Source organism: Phaseolus vulgaris, chromosome 7 (assembly GCF_051622355.1).
Source record: "Phaseolus vulgaris cultivar YP4 chromosome 7, ASM5162235v1, whole genome shotgun sequence".
NCBI lineage: Eukaryota > Viridiplantae > Streptophyta > Magnoliopsida > Fabales > Fabaceae > Phaseolus > Phaseolus vulgaris.
Genome location: NC_143504.1, coordinates 56,656,990 through 56,679,053, shown reverse-complemented (window position 1 = coordinate 56,679,053; position 22,064 = coordinate 56,656,990). Strand labels below are relative to the sequence as shown.

The 22,064-nt window shown below is 30.0% G+C and overlaps 3 protein-coding genes across 13 annotated transcripts; 2 read left to right on the top strand and 1 right to left on the bottom strand.

Annotated features, from left to right (window-relative positions):
* Positions 1-906: 906 nt before the first annotated feature.
* LOC137830504 (Sodium Bile acid symporter family) lies at positions 907-8,717 on the bottom strand. 5 transcript variants are annotated; one of them, XM_090304360.1, is made up of 15 exons: positions 8,360-8,717; positions 7,851-7,938; positions 7,611-7,718; positions 7,452-7,519; positions 6,654-6,732; positions 5,137-5,195; positions 4,949-5,017; positions 4,652-4,765; positions 4,306-4,327; positions 3,378-3,445; positions 2,289-2,374; positions 1,566-1,695; positions 1,327-1,428; positions 1,106-1,250; positions 907-968 (listed from the first exon to the last, which is right to left on the bottom strand). In XM_090304360.1, exons 1-14 carry the CDS (start codon positions 8,570-8,572, stop codon positions 1,179-1,181), a joined length of 1,278 nt encoding a protein of 425 aa, XP_090160486.1. In that variant the 5' UTR covers positions 8,573-8,717; the 3' UTR covers positions 907-968; positions 1,106-1,178. The 5 variants fall into 5 exon arrangements, with proteins under 5 accessions (XP_090160486.1, XP_090160487.1, XP_090160488.1 ...); XM_090304361.1 differs by lacking the exon at positions 907-968 and having other exon boundaries at positions 970-1,250; positions 7,611-7,729; positions 8,360-8,685; XM_090304362.1 differs by lacking the exons at positions 907-968; positions 4,306-4,327 and having other exon boundaries at positions 970-1,250.
* A 1,832-nt stretch (positions 8,718-10,549) lies between these two features.
* Positions 10,550-13,207, top strand: BZIP60 (basic region/leucine zipper motif 60). Of its 2 annotated transcripts, none has more exons than XM_068637902.1 (3): positions 10,550-11,070; positions 11,563-11,786; positions 12,729-13,207. In XM_068637902.1, exons 1-3 carry the CDS (start codon positions 10,685-10,687, stop codon positions 12,995-12,997), a joined length of 879 nt encoding a protein of 292 aa, XP_068494003.1. In that variant the 5' UTR covers positions 10,550-10,684; the 3' UTR covers positions 12,998-13,207. The 2 variants fall into 2 exon arrangements, with proteins under 2 accessions (XP_068494003.1, XP_090161262.1); XM_090305136.1 differs by having other exon boundaries at positions 10,597-11,070; positions 11,563-11,766.
* A 5,454-nt stretch (positions 13,208-18,661) lies between these two features.
* Positions 18,662-21,575, top strand: LOC137830516 (copper transport protein CCH). 6 transcript variants are annotated; one of them, XM_090304356.1, is made up of 3 exons: positions 18,662-18,817; positions 19,828-19,903; positions 21,087-21,575. In XM_090304356.1, exons 2-3 carry the CDS (start codon positions 19,849-19,851, stop codon positions 21,383-21,385), a joined length of 354 nt encoding a protein of 117 aa, XP_090160482.1. In that variant the 5' UTR covers positions 18,662-18,817; positions 19,828-19,848; the 3' UTR covers positions 21,386-21,575. The 6 variants fall into 6 exon arrangements, with proteins under 6 accessions (XP_090160482.1, XP_068494020.2, XP_090160481.1 ...); XM_068637919.2 differs by having other exon boundaries at positions 18,773-19,618; XM_090304355.1 differs by lacking the exon at positions 18,662-18,817 and adding an exon at positions 18,831-18,866.
* Positions 21,576-22,064: the final 489 nt, after the last annotated feature.

Genomic DNA, 22,064 nt, shown 5'->3' with positions numbered 1-22,064 from the left:
TTAAAAACAATTAATATATATTTTAAGTTCATTTGTAAATATAGTTTGAGTTAAATATTATTTCTTTTATCCATCATCATAAAATATTTTAACATTTATAAATTATATATAAAAAATTAGTCGAATTTATTTTAATAATTTTTTATTACACATTTAAGAAGTTTGAAATTTGGACAAAAGACGAAAATGAATCAATTTTACATGTATGGGAGTGTAAAGAAAAAAAAAACATAATTAATTCATATGTTTTTACATTTTTCATATTCTTTATGTTTGGGATATGATTATAACTAAATGAGATGTTTAGAAAATACTTTTAATAAGGGAAGATCTTTTTGAATTTACACCAACATTTATTAAGTTTATTTTTTACTCTTATTTATAAATATATAACATATAATGTATAATTGATTTAAATATGTTTTTAATTCTTATAAATATGATTTCTCATCCTTTTAGTCTCTATGGAAATATTTGTTCGATTTAAATTTTTAGTATTTTCTAACTTATTTTCTTTAGTCTGTGCCATGTATCAGGTTTAGTATAACACTAAAAATAAAAAATATTAATTAATGTAACCAAGATATTAACAAATATTTTAAATTAAATTAATTGTATTTTTTATGTGTAATTTAAGTAAGTAATATAGTCCTTCATTAATAGAAATAAAATGATAACATGGGATATTTTAAAGCCTCTTATAAATATGATTTTTCCATCTTCAAATAAATTAACTTTGTTCACTATTGCCTTCACCTTATAATGAACATAAAGAAAATATATTGGAATTTCCTTCTTGTAATTACGATAATAAAATTCTGCTAATTAGTGTGTGATTAACACAGATTCTCTCTTTCTCAACAATAAAGTGGTCAAATAGCATAAAGTAACTTATTTAACCGAACATAACTTAATTTTTCTCTGCATCTCTCACGCACTATGAAAGTTAATAAGAATATGGACATCACCTGAATACAAAAACAGTAGAATTAACTGCATAAATGAATCCTTAATAGCAAGTGAATATGAAATGCCTACCATTTACATTACATATCAGACAATAGGAAATGAAACCAAACAAATTTTTGAACATCTTTTATCTCACCATTTCTAAAGGTGCAGCTTGATATGCTTCATGATATGCCACAAACATTGATGATGACCACCATTTCCTCTGATTATGCCACCTTGACATTGTTGGAATTGCCTCGGGCACGCAAGAAGTTAACGATAAAAGAGTCAACAATAATCTACAAGGATTCATAGATTAGCATGAGGAAGAAGAAATATTAGAATCTGGAAAAAAGAATAAAACTATCAACTGACCTGGTTGAGGTGTGCTGCAACACATGGAAGAACCAGTAACCCGGATTCTCCAAATGCACCTTGAAGTGGCTCTATCACTGCTACCATTACTGGTAATGTTTTCTGAAAGGAATGAAAACTTGTTTGTAGAGCAGATCAAAATGGTAACTATTTGACAACTGACTTGTTCGAAAGCGCCTCCCAAGTTGATACTCATTTCATGGGAGATCTGAAAAAGTAAAAAGTGATGGAGTTATTACCTGGCTTGCAACAAGTACGAGTGCACTGGCATTTTCTTCCCGAGAAAAAATTGATTTTCTACCACCAGAGATAACTGAGAGACTCCAGACAGCAATGATATTGAAAACCAATAAAGACAGATGAAGAAGTCTGCAGTGTATCATGAAGACAGTTTTAGTTACCACAATGCCATTGAAGCTGATAGCATTTTACAATAATAAATTAATAGTGAATAATCCTATTAAATGCACATTAATTCTCATACGAGTGCCAGAAATATCTCTATGTTAAACAAGACTTCAAATGACCAGAAGAAGACTATAATGCTTTAGTAAAGAAAGGTTGCCAATATATGACTTGTGCCCTTGGTACTAAATCAATGTTTTCTAAAAGGTAAAACCATGATATCTATAATATAATTTTCTAATGACAAATATGCATTTTCCAATTCAATGGATCTGGTGTTATCCATGATATACTGACTTAAAAACAGAGTCAAAGATACATGGGCAATCAAAACAAAGTGTTCTATGTAAATGCTAAAAGAACCATACAACACTAAATATCTACAACTTCTTGACATGGGAACTCTTTTGTTTTAACTTTTCATTTTAGAATGATATACAGAGTAAATGTTAAATTTTGACTATTGATTTGTATTACAAAACAAAAACTAGTGAAGACAAAGATTCCAATTATGTCATGATAACACAAATGTAAACTAACTCATGTGCCATACATACGTTCCCAGTCCAATAGCTACGAGAAAAACATTGGGCTTCACCATTAACAACAGTGGCCTTGACCTACTCACCTGTATCCAAGGTACCTGTATCGCAATATTCTATTAGACCATAATCGGCTTGTTGATGAATAAATAACAAACCAAATTTAATATCCCAAACAAGAGAAGGAAATTAATTCCAGAAAAACCTCTAGGACAATAGCTTCATACATGTTTTGTTTGCTGGGATAACTACCCATATATGTAAAGCATTCATATCAAAATAAAATGTAATGAACAAAGACAAATGTATGGCACATGGATGCAGAATTGGAAATGTTTTAGTTTTGATCAAAGGTGTTCAGTTAAAGGGTATTAGATTTCACAAACACAAACAGAATGTAACTAATGATTCATCAGCACAATGATTTTTCTGGCCCTGAATGCACAAAGAACAATGAATCTAATACCTTTAAGTAGGACGGGATGACCAGAAGGACTAATAAATCATTAATCAACAGTCCACTAGTCAAATTGAATATAATTTTTTTTATTTTTTTTATAAAATTTTCGTGTTAGGCATCACTATGCAACTTGACATCTCAGCTAAGCTGACACCTCAAGTAACAACAATCATCTGCCATAATATAATTAGAAAAGTGGAAAATTATAATTTTTCACATACAAAAGATTGTAGATTGCTGACTAGTGGCTCTCAAAGAAGAAAAAAAAAATGAAGGGAAGGAAGAGTATACATCACAACAAGGGTAAAAATGTTATCGAAGGAGTCAAGAAAACTCAATTGATGTGAGCCGTGATGAAATTCTAAAGGCTATGTCAAGCCAGGAACAATAATACCTTGTCCAGAAACTGATGGTTATAAATTGAGTTATTTACATTTTGGATGGCTCACTTTTGAACAAGGATTTAAATTTAATGAGTTGATTCTAAAACATGGAATGTGCCACTGGTCTGGTCCAACAATATAAACAATTAAAAGAAACAGGATAAGGCAAAACAGAACTTATGCAATCATCAACTTGGTGCAATGAAAACCACCAACTTGGATAAAGGAAATAGGGAAACACCCCAAAGGAATTGTTCTTACAAGGCTAAGGAAAAGTGCACTGATCAATGAGAAAAGCTTGCGGTTTTTGTCGACGAAGTCAGCCACACCTGTAAGGTATATTTAATAATTAAAAAAAATCTTAGTAATGATAATGTTATGATGAGAAAAAAAAAAGAGAAAGAATGCAAACGGAGAACAAAAGATATCCTATTTGTGCAACAAATAAGAGCAACAAGGTATAGAACTAGGTTAGAGCATATGAAAGTGATTATAAGCAGAAAAAATGATTAAAAGATAGGGTTTTGACTTTTGAGAAAGGCACTAAAACAACTTTCTTAATTTCTATTTTTTAAAAGCTTAATTATTATAAATTTCTGTAAACACGTCATTTAACTTATAAAAGAAAAGTTTTATGATAAAAAGAAGCACAAATGATCACACCCAATAGAGTCCTCCTATGCTTCTTCCTATCTACTAAAGAAAAGACAGACTGACAACAAAGGTGTACCCATAACATAACAATGACAAAGACAACTTGTTTCTTAAAGACAAAATTTCTAATTTGCTCTTTGGTTACTACAGGTCCTTGCAGTTTAGAGAAATATGAAACTAACTAATGCTAATTAAAACTAAAAGAAAGAAACTAAACCTGACCCACCAACTGCTTGTGGATTTCTGTAAGAACATTTTGAAAATATTAAGTTGACCAGACTTTGCTTGACATAAAGTAATGTCAAATGTGTGGAGATGATTACAAATGACATGCAAGTAAATAATCTAATCAGAAATTATTTTTCCTATAACTATTAGATACCACTTTTCAACTATGACTTCCATAGAAACTCTGCATTACAATTTCATTCTCATTGTCAGCTATTTATTTCATGTAATAACGACAATAGATATTTTATCCATCAAAACATGTGAGAAACAAGCTACTTGAGCAAGCATAAACAAATGGACACACCTTTAAAAGATTCACGTAGAACCTGTCCATTCAAAGCAATAAAGAAGATTAAAATACTTTTAAGAAACTCATGTAACATAAGAATTTGGGTATTCAGCTCCAGAGACCAAATCAAAATTCAACATATGGAAGACGCAAAAAACAAATGTTTTATACTGTCATTACATTACAGTGTACATAAAGAATTAAATTAGAAGATATTTACTACACAACCTTTTGAACATAAAGAACCCAGCAGTAAGCCCATGCAGAGAAGATAAGATTTCAGAGTCCAGAATCAGATCACCTTGGAATTATTCAAACAGCATCTATAGTATCAGATGTGTGAAGGAGAAAACCCAATTACCTTTCCCAAGATAAGGGGGATTAATATGGTCAGAACAAGACTTTTAAATAACTGCTTGATAGGTAGAGCCACTCCAACTCCAACAGCTACAAATTTTTTGATGGAAAGTGGAATCTAAAAGATAAAATATTATTATAAATCTAACAAAAACTAGAATTAAAATTAGATGGAGAAAATGTATATGTAACAATAAAAAATATTGAAATAATATGGACTTCATTCTGAAATAAACTTAAAAAATGTGAAACCAGGAATAAATTGAAGATAATGTTAAATATGTAACTCTTTATGACTCACAATCATTATTCCTAACAAGTTGGATATTACAGTCATTGCAAGAGCAAGTGCAGAATTTCCCCCAGCAAGCTGCAAAAGCAAAATGAGAAAACTCAAGCAAAATTCAACTTGTTTACGGCGGTAGATATATAAAATTTATTATAAAAGACATCCAAAAGGAAAACAAGAAAGGAGACAGAATATGATACCTGGGTAAGTGCAACACCACTCGATAATGTAGTTGGCATACAGCTAAATATAGCCAGCCCTGTAGAGACCCAGAAATTCATATCTCAAATTGCAAAATTATTTATGACTAAGAAAGCCAACCATCAACAACTAGTACAGGTATTACAGAGCATCAACTGTTGGAAATGTGCAATATATGATACCAAATTGGGAGAGTGATATACCAGCAAGTGTTGATCAGCAAATAAACACAAGGTAGAGTTTTTAATGATCATTTTATAAAGCACAATCACAAAGTACTAAGAAAGCAAATAAACAAAAATGCTAAAATTAGAAAATCTTGCTATGAATAAACAAAAGCATATGTCCATCTATCCTCCAATTAAACAAAAGTTCAAAAAATTGGTCATTTGACAAGACAATATCTACAGTTTATTTTGTATGACTTATTATATTGTCTAGATATATGTCAAGTTCTCAACGAGGCTTGCTGTTTGATGATTTGTTGCATCCATCTTCTTCTTTAACAAAGGTAGCTCCTTCAATATATATCACTTTCCAATGGTGCCTTTTCAATATATGGAGCAGAAACATAACTTCAACAACTGTACAAAAGTTCAAGATATATCCAACCATTCCTCCCAGCATTTTCTTTATTTTTTCTGATTGCTGTATACAAGCCAGTTTCCCAAATTATAAGTATCTAAATCAAATTATGTTCTATCATTTGACAAACATGTTTGCATCATGGAAACTTCAATGAAGTCACAGCATATAGTCTTCAAAAAATGCTGCCTCAAGTCATCTAACAGCTCATCACAATGTTAAGTCAACCTGTTGACCTCTTCCACTATTGAAGGAATGGTTGTCCCTTTCAACAATAAGGGAGGATTAATGCCTTGAAAGGTGTCATTTAACTGGATGCATTATATGCAGTGTTGAACCAAAACTCTACCTACATAAAACATCTAGCCAAGCCTTTGGTTTAGTTATCACATACACTGTAAATATGCCTCTACTGACTGTCTATGGGCATGCCTACATAATCTACAGTCTGACATAGGCCTACTAGTATATGTATACCAATATATTGTGCTGAACATAGATAAAATAATAATAGAGCCAGCATTGAACACATGGAAAAAGAAGCACCCTTTAAGGAAAATAAACCACCTAAAATTTAATCATCAACTTAAAGCAGTGACAGGTTTCAATGAATCAATGCTTATCAAATAAAAGGTGATCTTTTCAATAATGCAAAATTATTCAAGTTACCAACAGTATTTTATATCTGCAAACATGAAATACTTCTTCAACATAGAAATTTGAGTTTCTTAAATATCGAAAATTAGTCTATAAGGTAACACAGTGCAGTCAAAATTTAACTACCAGTTATTCAAGGTTTGACAAGATCTAAGGTCAGCCATATACGAATGTGGTTACACAAGCTCAAAAATGATAAAACTACAATAAGAGTATCTTGCAAATGGCTAAAACCAACTCATGCTTAAGGTAGAATAAAAATAAATGGCTAAACCTGTAATAAATTCCTGGGGTTGGAGCTGAATTTGCAATATTATCCTAGAAAAGTATGGTGTAAGAAATAAAATAGACACCTGCAAGAAGAACAAAAGAACATGTTTCACGTTGGGAAATACATAAAAATAACCTTTAAGATTTAGTTTTTAAAACAATGCAGACACACAAGAACAAGTTGAGATAATTCATTTTATAGAGTTCAATGGTGTCAATTGATCCATGTAGTAAAACCCATCTAACAATATGCTCAGTTGTTACTTCTATTGTACAAACAATATGACAAGAGGTACGAAATCTAGTTTTTCAAGTTAAAACTTTTATTCTTGACCACGGAAATAGAAAGCTGAGCCACAAATGAGATATTACATTCTTTTTCCTTGCTAGGAAACAAGACATAAAGGTTGATCATAGTTTTCAACAGGTTTAAAAAATCTTGTCCTGTATAAAACACACACACACATATTCTGCTTAGAGGAGAAGTAAACAAAAGGAAAAATGAAATAAGTTTCTCCAATAAGCTGATATTATCCCATGCATAAGTTAAAAATCAGATTTTGGAGAAGTTAATATAAGAGAATTTTTACAAATTAACTTATAAAATTTGCAATATTATATATTATATACAAATTCATAATAAACTTGTAGCATGATCAGTTATATTCCAATTAGGGAAAGTGAGGTCAGAAAACCCAATCAAATATAGGTTAAGATTTTAATCAAATATAGGATGACCAATCGAAACAGGCTGTGGTGAACCAGCCTGTAAAATTCATCCATAAAAATTTTATGTTCATACAAGCCCAAAGAGTCCAACAGGCCATGCTTCTACAGCTGCACCAATTTCTTCACTACGCAACATCAATCCTATACGATAAACCATAATAACGCTTTGAGATAAGGGTATAATAAAATCAAAATAACAAAAAGATGCAAAAGACTATCCTCGAAAACTAACCTGAGATAACAAAAATTCCAAACGGTCCAACTTTTGACAAATTAATTTTATCAGCAGCACAACCAAGACTGGGATATGTTAATCCTAATGTCACTGCACTAACCAGAGCTACACATTGCCTCAAAAATACAACCAAAATTGTTATCCATTAGAACGTAATCAAAATGAAGTAAACCATAAACAAAATCACCAAAAAAATAACAACAAAATTTGAATGCAAATGACTGAGAGGAGAGCCACCCAAAGGTAGAACGTTGCTCCTAGCAAATTTCAAAATGGGTTCCAGCCAACTCAATCCTTTCGTCCCGTTACTTCCATTGCCACCAATCTGAATTTCCAAAATTAAATTAATTAAAAAAATACTCATAAAATTACAACATCACACCAACTCCATTACATTACATTACACAGGATGAACTAAAATGTAGGTCTAAAGAATATTCAATTTAGGATCACATTTAGTATACCAAAAACCTTCAAATCTGATTTTTAAATTAATCACTACCAAAACCTTCTCCAAAGCGTCAGCCACCTCACTCGTATAGCCTAGTCACTCCACAACAACAATTGGGTCCAACATAATCTTTATTCTAAAAATCACATAAAAAACCTTAATTTTTTCACCACATTGCGAAAAAAAATAATTGGTGTTTTTCCCCCTAAACTTGGGAACTAATGCAAGTTCAAATTAACATTTTTGTTCATTTTTGTTTTGTCAGCTGAGAGCACAGGCGATGGAAAGAGAGAACCTGGTTTGATCGGTCACAGGCTGTGATGATTGCGGGTTTTAAACGGCGAGTGACGGAGCGGAGAGTTAGGGGTTGAACGGCGTAGTGGTGGCGGTGAAAGGAGGAGGAAGTGGCGGCGGGAAAAGGCGAGAGGGTGAGTGAGTGAGGCATTGGGTGGGTGGAGTGCAGTGAGTGAAATCTTAACAGTGATTGGGAGGAAGCTGATGCGAACATTTTGGCGAGAATGAGTGAGTGAGAAAGTTGAGGAATGATGGTGAATGATGGTGTGAATGGTGGTGAATGGTGGTGGTGAGAACAACGTGCACACTCTTCTTTTGTGGTCACTTGCAAAGAAGACTTGAGTCTCTCAATTTAATAAAATTTTAAAATCTTCTTCAAGTGTAATTTATTATATTTTTTTATTTTTTTTAAAGGAATGATTTCAATTTTTTTAAAATTTTACCATTTATATTGGATATCCACATTCACTATCTCAAATTTTTATATAGTTAGAATTATATTTTACACTTAATATCTTAGATGAATTCATATAACAAATTTATTAGTATTATCAGTTATACAATTCCTATCAAATATTTATAAATATATAGTCTTTTATCAATAAAATAAGGTGTGTTGGAGATATAACATCAAAATAAAAGCATTTCATCTTATAAACTTATTTTGTAAAATTGAATTAGAAATTAAATAGTTTAAGTGTTTTCCATATTAAATTAAATAGTTTAAGTGTTTTTGACTTATTATTATAGTATTAATATTTCATTTATACAAATTGGGATGTTATGAATAAAATAAATATATAATTGATATTTTTTTTTTATAAAATACATATATTAGATGCTTAATTATAGATGAAAATAATAACATAATAATAAATTAATTTAAAATATGAGTTAAGCTAATCATATTTAACCATTACATTGAAGTTATAGTGTAATTTGGCCTGGAGTTTTCTTTTCCTATACTTTAAGTCAAATAAGATTTCATATCTTGGATTTCAATTTGACTTTTGATAGAATTTTCAAGTTAATCTTATAATGACGTATTATGAGAGGTTAAATCAAAATTTTAAGTGTTTAAGAATACTTTATTTTTTTTGCATTGTGAATAGCTATCAACCAATGAAGAAAATCTATAAATTGTGCACCTAAGCAAGTTTTAAGAGAAAAATTAAGTAAATTTTGATATCAATAAGTTATTTAAGGAAAACAATATGTTTTTAGTTCCTATGCCTCTGGTTAGATCAAACTTAAATATCGTTCTTATATTGTTGAATTTGCTATTAAATCCTAACAAAAATTTTAGCTTTGTTCGTATTCTTTAAGAATCCAAAAAAAAAACATCTAAGAATCCATGATGGATTAGAAACAAAGATAAACAAACAAAAAGAATGTTCAGTAAAAAACACAACCTATTTAAAAATATACACACAAAAAATAACAAGAATTTGAACAACCTATGGAAAGAAAAGGAGTTTGAAAAATCTCTAAAAATAACAGAAGTTCAAAAATCTCCTAACAAAAGTAACAGGAGTTTATAAACCATCGAAAAATAATTAAATTTTCAGGAATTATTTAAAATTATGTTAACGTGCTAGATCTTAAAAAAAACGTAATTAGAGAGAAAAAAACCATCAAAAAGGGTAAATATAATCCGATTTAAAGTAATTTTTTTAGTGTGTTTTTACTCACAGTTTTTATTAGTTGATTATTATTTTTTATTCTACATCACTTGTTTATTAGAAATCGTATTAAATTGTTGTTATAATAAAAATTTAATTATATATAGTAAAATATTCTAAACATCTAGAGATGAATTGTACATAGAATGTAACATTAGTATTTTTTTTTTTTTTTTTTGACTCATAGTCTCTTCTCACTATTAGTTTCCTATGTGTTTTTGTTCCACCATGTTTTAATTTTTTTATCATTTTTTATACTGGTGTCCTTTATTCTAAATTGTGTAACATGATTTTAAAATATTATCCGAGACAAAATACGAAATTAATTTGTATACATTAAATGAAGGAGTCCATATTAAAATTTCAATTCTTTTTAATTAATAATGTAAGTATTTTTACTTTATATTTTTCTTTGAAAAAAAACTTACACGTTTTGTTAAAAATCTATTTTAAAACCGACTCCACGTGTAAAATGTATGCCACGTGTACGCGACTCATTGGTCGAGTGACGGCACATACTCATTCACGCGGTTCCTCACTGTTCTTCTTTTTCTTCTTCCCCAAGTTTTTACAAACGCAAAACCCAAAAAATTCCCAATAAATGTTTTTTTTTCTCCCAATTTCAATTCAAATTCTTAATTCCCATGGACTCTCTCGAACAAACCCTACTCACCCAATTCGATTGGGATTCGTTCTTCGACCAGGTGCCGGAATTCGACGCCGTTGATTTTTTGCAGGATGACACCGCTCCTGTTACCGTCGCCGGCGACAATCCCTCCCCGAACGACCCCGTTTTGTCCCAGATCGAGAACCAGCTCATGGACCACGCCGAAAACGACGCCGTCTTCTCCGGAACGATGTTGTCTGAGTCGTCTGAGTCCGAGTACTACAGGCTTCTTGAGGAGATTCTGGTGGAGCCCGAGGAGGGCCCGGAAAGTGAGCGTTCCAAGACTGAGTCTGAGGAAGGCTCCGAAAAAGACAGAACGGATGATGCAATCCCCGATGAACCCACTTCCAAGAAGTTAAAGAGGTAAAAAGAAACTCTTATGTTTTTGCAGACAGTGTAAATTTTTCAGTCATTGGAAAAAGTCATATATGACAGTGGATTTCTAACAGACAGTTTGTAATAGAATGAAAGGGTGTGTTTGGATGAGTTTATGCAGAAGAAGAAAGTGGAATTTACTTTTTAGTAAGTTTAAATTAGCTTATGTTTGATGTAGTTGGTTACATGATTGAATTATGGTGGATGTTGTAGTTTGCTATCCAATTTTGTATAGATGGAATATAATGTCAATTTGGGAGATTTTATGGATTTAATTTGCACGGAATGATTTGTGTTTCGAGAATTTGGATGTTGATGGTTGTGTCGTGATATCGTGATTACTGGTTAATAATCAAGTAGGGATTGGTTGTATGTTGTATTTTATTTTGTGAAGATTTTACTGGAAACAAAATCTGATGGGGTGTTTTATGATGATTGTTGTTATGTTCTTGAGAGCTGTGTTCAATGTGTGCTTTTCAGGAAGCTGAGGAATAGGGATGCTGCCGTGAAATCGAGGGAGAGGAAGAAGGTTTATGTGAAAAACCTGGAGATGAAGAGTAGGTATTTAGAAGGGGAATGCAGAAGACTGGGGCATTTGCTTCAGTGCTGCTATGCTGAGAACAATGCTTTGCGGCTTTGCTTGCAATCGCGTGGTGCATACGGTGCTTCCAAGACCTTGCAGGAGTCTGCTGTGCTCTTGTTGGGTAAGGCTTGCTACGGCTAGTCAAATTACCATTCTTCTATTGCTATTGCTGTTTTGTTTTAGGCATTCATCTAGGTGACAATAACAATAGTGCTTGATTGACTTGGTTTCATGATTTGGCGTATGGTGGTTTTGCCTACCGCTTTGGTGGTTTTCATAGATGAATTTTATGCTAACTTTTTTTCTTCTTCATGTTTTGGCATCGCCAAAGCATTAATAAGTTATAACCTTGTCTTCGATGACCATTGTTTCTGTGAACATATCTACAATCCAAGCTAACTTTATATTAAATTTGAGGATGTGTGAATCTAACTCATTCAAGGATATTAAGCCTTTTTAAGCTGCTAAGTGATATTTTTTTGTCTGTCTGGTAACTTTCATGGTGTGTTCTTAATATTTTTTGAGGTCCGGATACTTCGTATTTTCTTTAGGTGTTTTAAGGATCAAACCAAGTAAGGTAATGCTATGTTTGGTCTGTATTGAAAAGGCACACGGGTTAGTTTAACGAAGTCATATAGATGTTAAAACATTTAATTATTCATAAGTCTTTATAGTTAAAAGTCTTTTTCTTTTAGTTCCTGTACCTAAAAGCCTCTCAATTTAGTCTCTTCATATGTAACTTTTAATTCCTTTTAGCCCCTACACATCTTTCTAATTTCTTTTAATCCCTATGGCGAGAACTAAAATGGATTAAAAATTATATATGTAGAGACATTACTAAAAATGTGATGAGGGACTGAAAAATCACTAAATGGCTTATCACTCACCAAACAAGAAGATTCATTTTTTTGCATGCTGCTAGACTGGAAGTGATTCTTTGATTTAAAAAAAAAAGAGATCACCAAGTCTCGTGTGGACATCATTAATGAATTATGAAATTGAGTGATGCAGATCATGTCAATTAGATGTCATTTTAAAAGTTTTGTTCATGTTCATATTGCAGAACCTCTGCTGTTGGGTTCCCTGCTCTGGTTCATGGGCATCATGTGCCATCTCAGCCTGCCCCTAATGCTGTGTCTCACAGCAGTGCTTCCAAGAGAAAGCATCGTACAGAAGGGCTTAAGAAGGGTAACTCAAAAAGGTCCAGAAAGTAATATCTCCAAGTGTTTCCAGATGCAATCATTTGTAAAGAGTAGAAGATGCCGAGCTTCAAGAACAAAGATGAAATTCATTTTAATGATGTTCCAAGGTTCTATAACTTCTAAAATATGAAAGCTTTCTATTCATTTCTTGTTTCTTTCTTTCTCTTTTTTGTTTTATTTCTATTCTACAGATAGGGTCGTGATTAGAAAATATGTAAGCCAAACTCGTCGGGGTTCTGTGATATATTTTGTCAGATGCTATGTTCATTAAACTTGTCACCGGACCATAACATGCTGCGTTCTTATATCTTTAACATGAAGGATGTTTGTGGTTTTGGCAGGTTAGGTCTCATTGAAACTTATTGCACCATTTTGATACCCCTCTTATTTTTTTGTTATGCTGTTTTAGTTAATTGATCTAAATAGTTTTTCAACCAATGATTACAAGTTTTGGAGCAGAGAAGTAGTATCTACACATGGAGAATTTGGGTTTAACTTGGAAATCATATTTTGCACTAGTGATATATTCAAAGGATGAAGTGTATGGAAATAATACTTCTCGGGTTTTGTGTTGCTGAGTTCAATCTTCTAGCAGTTTCACTAGTGGGAGCCCTTTCTCATATGAATCACTGAAATATTTCAAGCCTTAGTTTTAAATTATAATTTCAATGACACCAATCTAAATTTATAATTTTTTTAGATTAAATTCTACTTATTTTTTATGTTTGTTTAATCTCTTCAATTTTTTAAAAAAAAGTTAGTCTTTCTATATTTTTAAAACGATTCATTTTAGTTATTTTCACTATTAAACCACGAAAAACGTTAATAGAATCTGAAGTGATTGTTATGTATACTACCGAGTTGCTCGTTTATTTCTACGTTAATAATATTTTTTTTAAAAGGAAAATAATTGTTGAAATGTTACACCATTGCAGGAACGGGTTAAAAGGGAGCTTTTATTCCCTAAATTAAAAAAAAAAAGTAAGGTCAATGTTATTAGTTGAACTTGTTATGTATGTAATTTTAGTATAAATGTTATTAATGAAAAATCAAATGTATTGGTAAATGATATTTTAAATTAAATCAAATCATGTTATGATGAAAATTATTCGTGCTAAAATATCATAATTTTGAAATTAAATTATAAACATTATATAGGAAATAAAAAATATTAAAATAAAATGAATATTTCTGAGTACACAAATTCATGTTTTATGAGTTTTGATCTAATTTAGAATTAATTTTTATATTTAAATTATCTTGAGTAATACTTAAATACTAATTTTAAATAAATTTTTATTAAGCCACTCACTTGTGCTTTTACTATAAATATTTATTATATATATATATATATATTACAAGTAATAATATATTTTTCTACTAATTACATTTTTAATTAAATCACATATTAATTATTATTTTTCTATGTTAAATTAGTTCATTCACCTATTTTGTAATAATTTAATTCAAAAATTATTTCTCATTACTTTATGTTTTAATATATCATCATATAATTAGTAAAACATTAGATATTTCATTTTTTATGAGTTTTATAATTAATACTTCAATTTAGTTTGATTTAAGTATACTTCATCACACTCACAAAAGAACAACACACTTATGAGATGTCACATATTATTCAGAGATCACACCACATTCATACATATCATATATCCATCATATTTTTCAAAATATATAATTTATAATTTATAACATACACAAAAATTAACGCAATTAAATATTGTTACCCATAATTATTGAAAAAAATTTCGTGCTTAAATAATCTTTGCTTAATGAGATAACTCCAAATAACATAATTTATTATGCCTTCTTGCTCAAACACTTACTCTACCCTCGAGTGTGTTCACAATGTTTAAATGATATACTTGTTATATCTCTTTCAACAAGTTTTAGAACATAAAACACATGTTTCACTAAGCTTGAGTGATCATGCTACTACTTGAGCCATAATGGGACTACATGATCTCCAATATTCCATAACCCATGCATCACCACACTATTCTCATTAGAATGACAAAATTCCATCATTTGAACAAATATCTTTTTCAGAAGAGAGTAAGTTATCTCGATTTCTTTCTCATTCAAACCATAAATTTTACTTGAGTCCCAATCATTTGTGTTTTCATACTATTTATTGAACATTAGTCAACAATGAAGATAATTATTATGCACAACTTAAGCAAGAAATCACCATTTGAGTAAGATAATATTTGAAACAACATTTTCAATAGAAAAAATAATATTGAAAACAACATTTTCAACACACAAAAAATCAATTATGATTTAAACATCCAAAATATACTAAAATTAATTTAAACGGTAAACTAACTTCAAAAGAATCACTAATATCATATAAATTTTACATTTCTCCAAAAAAATTATATGCAAGATTATACCAAATCAACTTAATTACCATTTTTTTCACATACTTGAGCAAATAATCTATTGATCAGATGCTAACATTAACTTCTTTTAATTCATGTATATTGACAAAGAATCAATAAAACACCAAATATCAAACCTCAAAACAAACTCAACTTTGATTAGCTTACCTTAATTCTTTTTTTATTGTTTCCTAAAAATGTAACTTGCATCACAGTAAATCCTAGTTACTATCTAAACTTAGAGAAAATTCAGAGAAAAAATTGATTTTTTAATGAATTAAATAATGAATGACTATATTTGTAGAAAAGGAAAAGTAAAATAAAAATGTTAAAATTGATTTATATGTAAACTAGCACTACTTAATACACATATTAAAAAATTAAAAAAAAATATAGTTTTTGTTTACAATTTAACCTATACATATAATTTAATTTTAGCATAAAAAAACTCCTCCAAGCATGAGATTGTAGATAATCATAACTCCAATCTTATTCTAATGTTTATTTTACCTACAATCTCTCTCTCACACACACCTTTTATATAACCAACCACACCTATTTCTGAATCTTATAATTTTTTTGGTGGCAACAACTCATTAATTATTGAACATCTTAGGTTATCTACTTTCTCTCTGTCTTCATTTTAAGGTGAAGATAGTACTGCCATAGATTGTGACTTTGTACTACACAATTTCATTTGGAATCCAACAACATTGCCAAGTACAACCCAATTTTTGAAACCAAACAAAAGTACAATGCAATGTTGCTTAAGAAATAAAAGTTGTGTTTCTTCTACGCCATATTGTGTGCTTTAAGGAATGGATTCCACTCATGTTTCATGATATTATCCATTTCACATTATTGCATGCAAAAGCATCCAATGTCAAAACAAAATGCTTTCTTTTATGTTCCACCAAATCCAACATATTATCAAATTATAACATTCTTTTCCTTTAATTTTGGCTAAAAAACAATCACAACTATTTTTTTAGACAATTCATCTTTATGGTAAACTATTCATCATATATTTAAATCTTAATTTTTTATAAGTTGAATGTGTTACAAATATATTTTAGAATAAAATATTTTTTAGGGCACAATTTATTTAGATTGACTAGAAAATAATAAAGAAAAAGAAAAATAAAAAACCAATGATAGAAAAGAAGTGATGAAATATATAAAATAAATTATTTGAACAAGTACATTGAAGAGTGAGATTTACGTGAAGAAAATTCAAATAGTTATTTTAACTATTAATATATATATATATATATATATATATAATTAACTATAGATAAAAACGTTTTATAACATATAAGTGAGTGCAAACTTCATCTTATAAGTTGATTATATAAGATTGAGTTCAAATTCACTTCTTGATATATATCAGAGTCATCTATAAACTATCTTAACGAAAAATTGTTAAACTCAAAATATTCATTATTTAATTTTTATTCGACTACCCATAAATATGTATTAATAGAAAATGGATAAAAATTTATGAGCATCTACTCACACCAATATTATAAAGGTCCACAAATAGTATAATGATTTTAGTATTGTGTGATATACTTGAATTTTTCCCTTAAGTATGTGAAGACACTGCTACAAAAATCTCATTCCATGACAGATTGTATATCAAACATTTAATAAGAACTTTGATGGTGGCATGGAGATAGTGTGTACATTCACTCTTTAAACATTTCAGTTATACACTTGTAGACTACATAATATTATTGGTTTCATGATTTAGATTATACAGATTTTAAATAAATTAATGATCGTAGTATTGTAGTTTCTTGGAATTTCAGTCCATAAAAAAGAAGGAAGATATTTAAAATGTTTTTACGGGACTTTCAACAAGATAATTATAACTACTTCTTTGACACTTCTCGTTTTTCCTCCTTCGTTCTCTAGTATACTTCAATGATCTCTCTTTCACGGGATCTCAGTTTTCTCCGACAGATGGATCTTGGTTCTCTCGGACAAGTGGATTTCGGTTCTCTCAAATAGATGAGTTTCAATTCTCTTAAACAGGTGGATGTACCTACAAGGTGCTCCGATTATAAAGTCATAATCAATTTAATTAAGTGATAATCTCTCTAAAAAACACTCTACTGACCTATTAATTAAGTCACCTATTTATACAGTTTTTTATTGAACTTTATCAATCTTATTGAACATTTACTTTTTGTACTTTATATTTATTAAGTATATTCTTAATATTTTGAGGTTGATCTTTGGGTCTTGATACAATATTAAAATTGATCATTATTTTATATTTTCATATTTTATAATTAAAGTCATCATCACATGATATTTAATAGATCGAGATTTTTTCTGTCATTACGACCTCTTGCCCTACAACATTTTACCTCAAAATATAAAAAAAAGAAAGATATATTATAAAGTGACTCCTACATTCATGCATATGCTTACCTTATGACTTCTTTTAATCGTAATAACTAGATTTCATACTATTTACTCAATTATTATTCTAACCAAACTATACACATCACATAAAGTTGTGGATTGCAAATCAAATATCTAGAATTAACTTTTATTCTCTTTATGAATGTGGATTCAATTTTAGTTAGCACCACTAAAATTGTTTTTAATGAACAACCTTCTTCAAATAAATCTTATGTATGTAACTTTATATTCCTTTGTTATCCATTAGGCGCATAGCACTATCTTTCCAAAGTTTTTCATATTTTTGTTCTAAGCATTATCTCTCAAAAGTTGTACCTCAAAAACTTTGCTATCGTATGAGAGAATAAAGATTTTGACCAAATTTTTTAGTTAGGTAATTTATTAGTCCTTGTATTTTCTATTTTCAAATGATTTCTTTTTATTACATGAATTAGAATAATTATGGTAATATTTTAGGAGTTAGTTCACTATATGATGTGAAAATGATTTTTATGTGATTTAAGAAATTAAGTATTTTTTGTGAACCTTTTCCAACTCCCTTTATGTTACAGATATTAATTATAAACAGAAAAAAAAAATCAAATTGGATCATAATAAAAGGTATACTTTAAAATAGAAGTAAGAGAAGCTACAGAATAATTTATCCGAAATTCTTTTCATACATGCTTTTTTTAAAGTGCTTTTCATATATGATATATCAACATTTATATTTTAATATAGATGTTAAGATATCTCTATCATAAAAGTATTATAAATTTAAGATATAAATTTTATAACGTCTTCAAAAAATTAAGATTTATGTTATGAAAGTAAAATATTATTCTTTTATTTTAAAAATATATATTGCTTTGACTATCAAATAAACATTAAATGAATTAAGTTAAATTAAACGTAAAAGAAATTTAAAAAATGATATAGATCAATATAATATAAAAACAAAATATGAAGAACAATCTGTTCCGTGATCCTAGTGTTCTGTCTTGCATCACACGCACTCTCATTGTGGCTATAAAGGCACCACTGTCCACAAACATCTATATTCCATTACCACCCACTGTTTGAATCTTTTGTTACTTTTCTGTTTTCTTTATAGTGATTACTGATTTAACAAGGTTTAAGGATTGTGTGGTGTGGGAGGAGTGATTTTATTGCTTTATATTGGTAAAGATGGAATCTTTTGTTTGAAATGTGATTGCCCATGAAATTTAATTAGTAAAAAAATATGATTTTGTTTCAAAGCTTTTGTTTTTCCTTTAGGTTAAGAATCCTAATAAGTATTGCAATTTATTGGGTTTGCGATTTTGAGTCTCAATTCAGAGAAAGTTCAACATCTGCTCATGAGAATCCTTCTGAGAAGTCGCAGATACATGCTTCCAGTCTGAAGGGTTGAAGTTGAAAGTGGTTTTAGTTGTTTTGTTCTTATTAATTTAATTTTCATGGATCTTCAGTTTCTGTTCAAATAGTTGCAGAACTTGTTTGTGTCTAACATATCTTATGTTCTTATCACTTTTTATGATTTTTCTTCCCAATGATTTGCTTCCAATAAAGAATATATTTGCTAGATATAAAATTCTAACATTATTGCTTGCAAACAAACTAATTAAGATATAAATTCAAATCTAATAGCAAGAAAGTAACAATGGTTGGTTCTTCCTTGTTTGTTAAAAGTCTAAGTTTATGGCCCCGTTATTTTAAAAGTCGATTGCAATAAACTGATTAAAAGCTGTGATTTTGTTTAGTTTAGAGGACTGGTTGATTCTTACAGTCTTTGAATATGACTCCACTACGACAGATCCTGTTGTTTACATTTTTATATCTTAACCTTCAAAATCTAGTTTTATGTCAGATCAGATGTACTAAGTTCACAAGCACTCACTTTCACAACAGGAATTGAAGGGATCATTCTTTTATGTGTTAGTATAATATTCTCTTGTGTTTGATGCCATTGTATGCTTAATTCCTCTGCATGTTCCATTTCTTTCCCTTTCTTAAATTGATTTAAGTTCATGTTAGATTTAAGTTACGAGTTTGTTTCTTTCATATATGGTTGTTGGGGGTTAAGATGAGATTATTTATTCTTTTCTCTCCTCTTCTAATCTTAATTTTCTCATTATGGTTGCAGACTGTTGTCCTCAAAGTTGGTATGTCATGTCAGGGGTGTGCTGGAGCAGTGAATAGGGTTTTGGGAAAATTGGAAGGTATTTCTCATTCCTGCTAACTATTTGCCACTATCTGATCCAAAATAAAAATGATCTAGTAATTGTAGCAATGTAATATATTGCATATCATTTTTTTATGGCAGGGGCTTGCCCTTGTCAATTTTTCATTCAAAGTATCCTGCATGTTTCACAATAATTCAGAAGTTCTGTTCCATTTCTTTCCTATGTAAAATACTTCAAATGAGTATAATGTCATTTTTAATGTTAAGCATCAGAAGTTCTGGTTAATCTCTGTCTTTCTTAAACTTCTTGGCTTTCACTGTTAGGCTGATACTTGTTTGATGGAGTTTCAAAAGCTTTTTATTTTCCTAACTACCGTGTGACACTCAATGTGATGGAAATAACTCAATAACCGTTTTTGGTACTTATGTTGTTCTAAGATGGATATGACAAGCAAAAGTTTTGTTCCATTCCATGTCCATTATTAGCTTTAGCTTCATAAGAAAGTTTCTTTCTGATGGTGTCACAATCCAATTCAATGAAACTTTGAATATTCCCATAAAAAGATCATGTTCCCCTTACTATATTGGTCTGAAATTTCTTTAGCCTGGAACATTTCACAGCTAACATTGTCATCACCATCTGTGACATGCATCAACTTTCTAAATTCTGACATTGTGCATACCATTAAACAGATAACATTTTCCTAGCGAGTAGACACATTAATATTGCTAAATCAGAACCTACTCAAGCCATAACTGTTGTGTCAGTTTCCTCTGATTGAATGATGAAATTAGAAACTATGGCTAGAAGTTTGTATAATTAAATTCTACAAGTCTCTTGGTTAATTTGCTTCTATGGTTTTTGTTGATGGAAGAAGAAAACATACTGCCTCGAATTTTAATATGCTGTGTCTGCAAAGGTTTTTCATAAAATAAATGATTTGTGTCTTGTTTCTTGTTTCTTGACTAAAAGAGAAGAATAATTTTTCTTTGTACTCATATAGTTTCATTTGTATTCTTCACATTTTGTTTATTTTTCTAGGCAAAATGAATGTTCACGTTTTTACTCATTTCTTAGAATGAGAAAATGGGAAGTTATACTTCTACTTTCCAATAAGAAACAAGTATAAGATTGACCTCCTTTTAGCTGTGTTAATGGCCCTTTTATCCTTCAAAATTTCTGCAATGTTATATCAAAATAATGGTGTTAATATTTATAGGTGTCGAGTCATTTGACATTGATCTGAAGGAGCAGAAGGTGACAGTGAAGGGAAATCTTCAGCCAGATGAAGTTCTGCAAGCTGTCTCCAAAAGTGGGAAGAAGACTGCATTCTGGGTGGATGAAGCATCACCTGAAGACAAGCCTTCAGAAACTGCACCTGTTGCCTCAGCTGAAAATCATAAACCTTCAGAAACTGCAGCTGTTGCCTCAGAAAACAAGCCTTCAGAAACTGAAACTGTTGCCTCAGCTGAGCCTGAAAAGAAGCCTTCAGAAACTGCCATTGAAACTGTTGCCTAAGGCCTATGTGTCCTTCTATTTTTCTATTCTATGTGAAAGTAGGTCTGTGTTCAATTCAAACAGTACTTGATGTGCTTTCTGCATATCAACTATTATATTTTGTGTGATGTTACTGATATCTAATCTACAATAACTCTTGGTCTGTGTTTCACATATGAGATACATTTCAACTATGCTATAACTTAGAATCTGAACGTGTGTTCCTCTTGGCCTCTTTTCACTGTCTTAGTTTTTAATATTTCAAAAGGTTTTGCTATGATTTCCTTATCCTATGATTTCCTTAGTTTTATGTCAACAACAGTCATATGAGACTAAAAATAGAGTACAAAACTAAAAAAATAGAGGGAGCTACTCTCTCAAATGGTGTCACTGGAGAAAAATATAAGTGTTGTAACTAGGAGGGAGATACAAGGTAGAAATGCAATTGAAGTTATTTAAAAATATAAAATTATGTTTTAATTAAGATTATTTAAATTTTTTAAAAATGTTAAAACTTCTATGATTAATATAAATTTATACAGAAAGTGAGGGGGAATGGAGTAGAATTTGTTGAAAAAGAATTTAATTTGGAATATAGAGGAAATCACTATGTCCACCAAAGGTAATTGTGCAAACTACATTTTTAAGTTTAATTTTGTGAGTCTAAATTGTATTGTTTGGAAGAGAGAATGCAAATTGA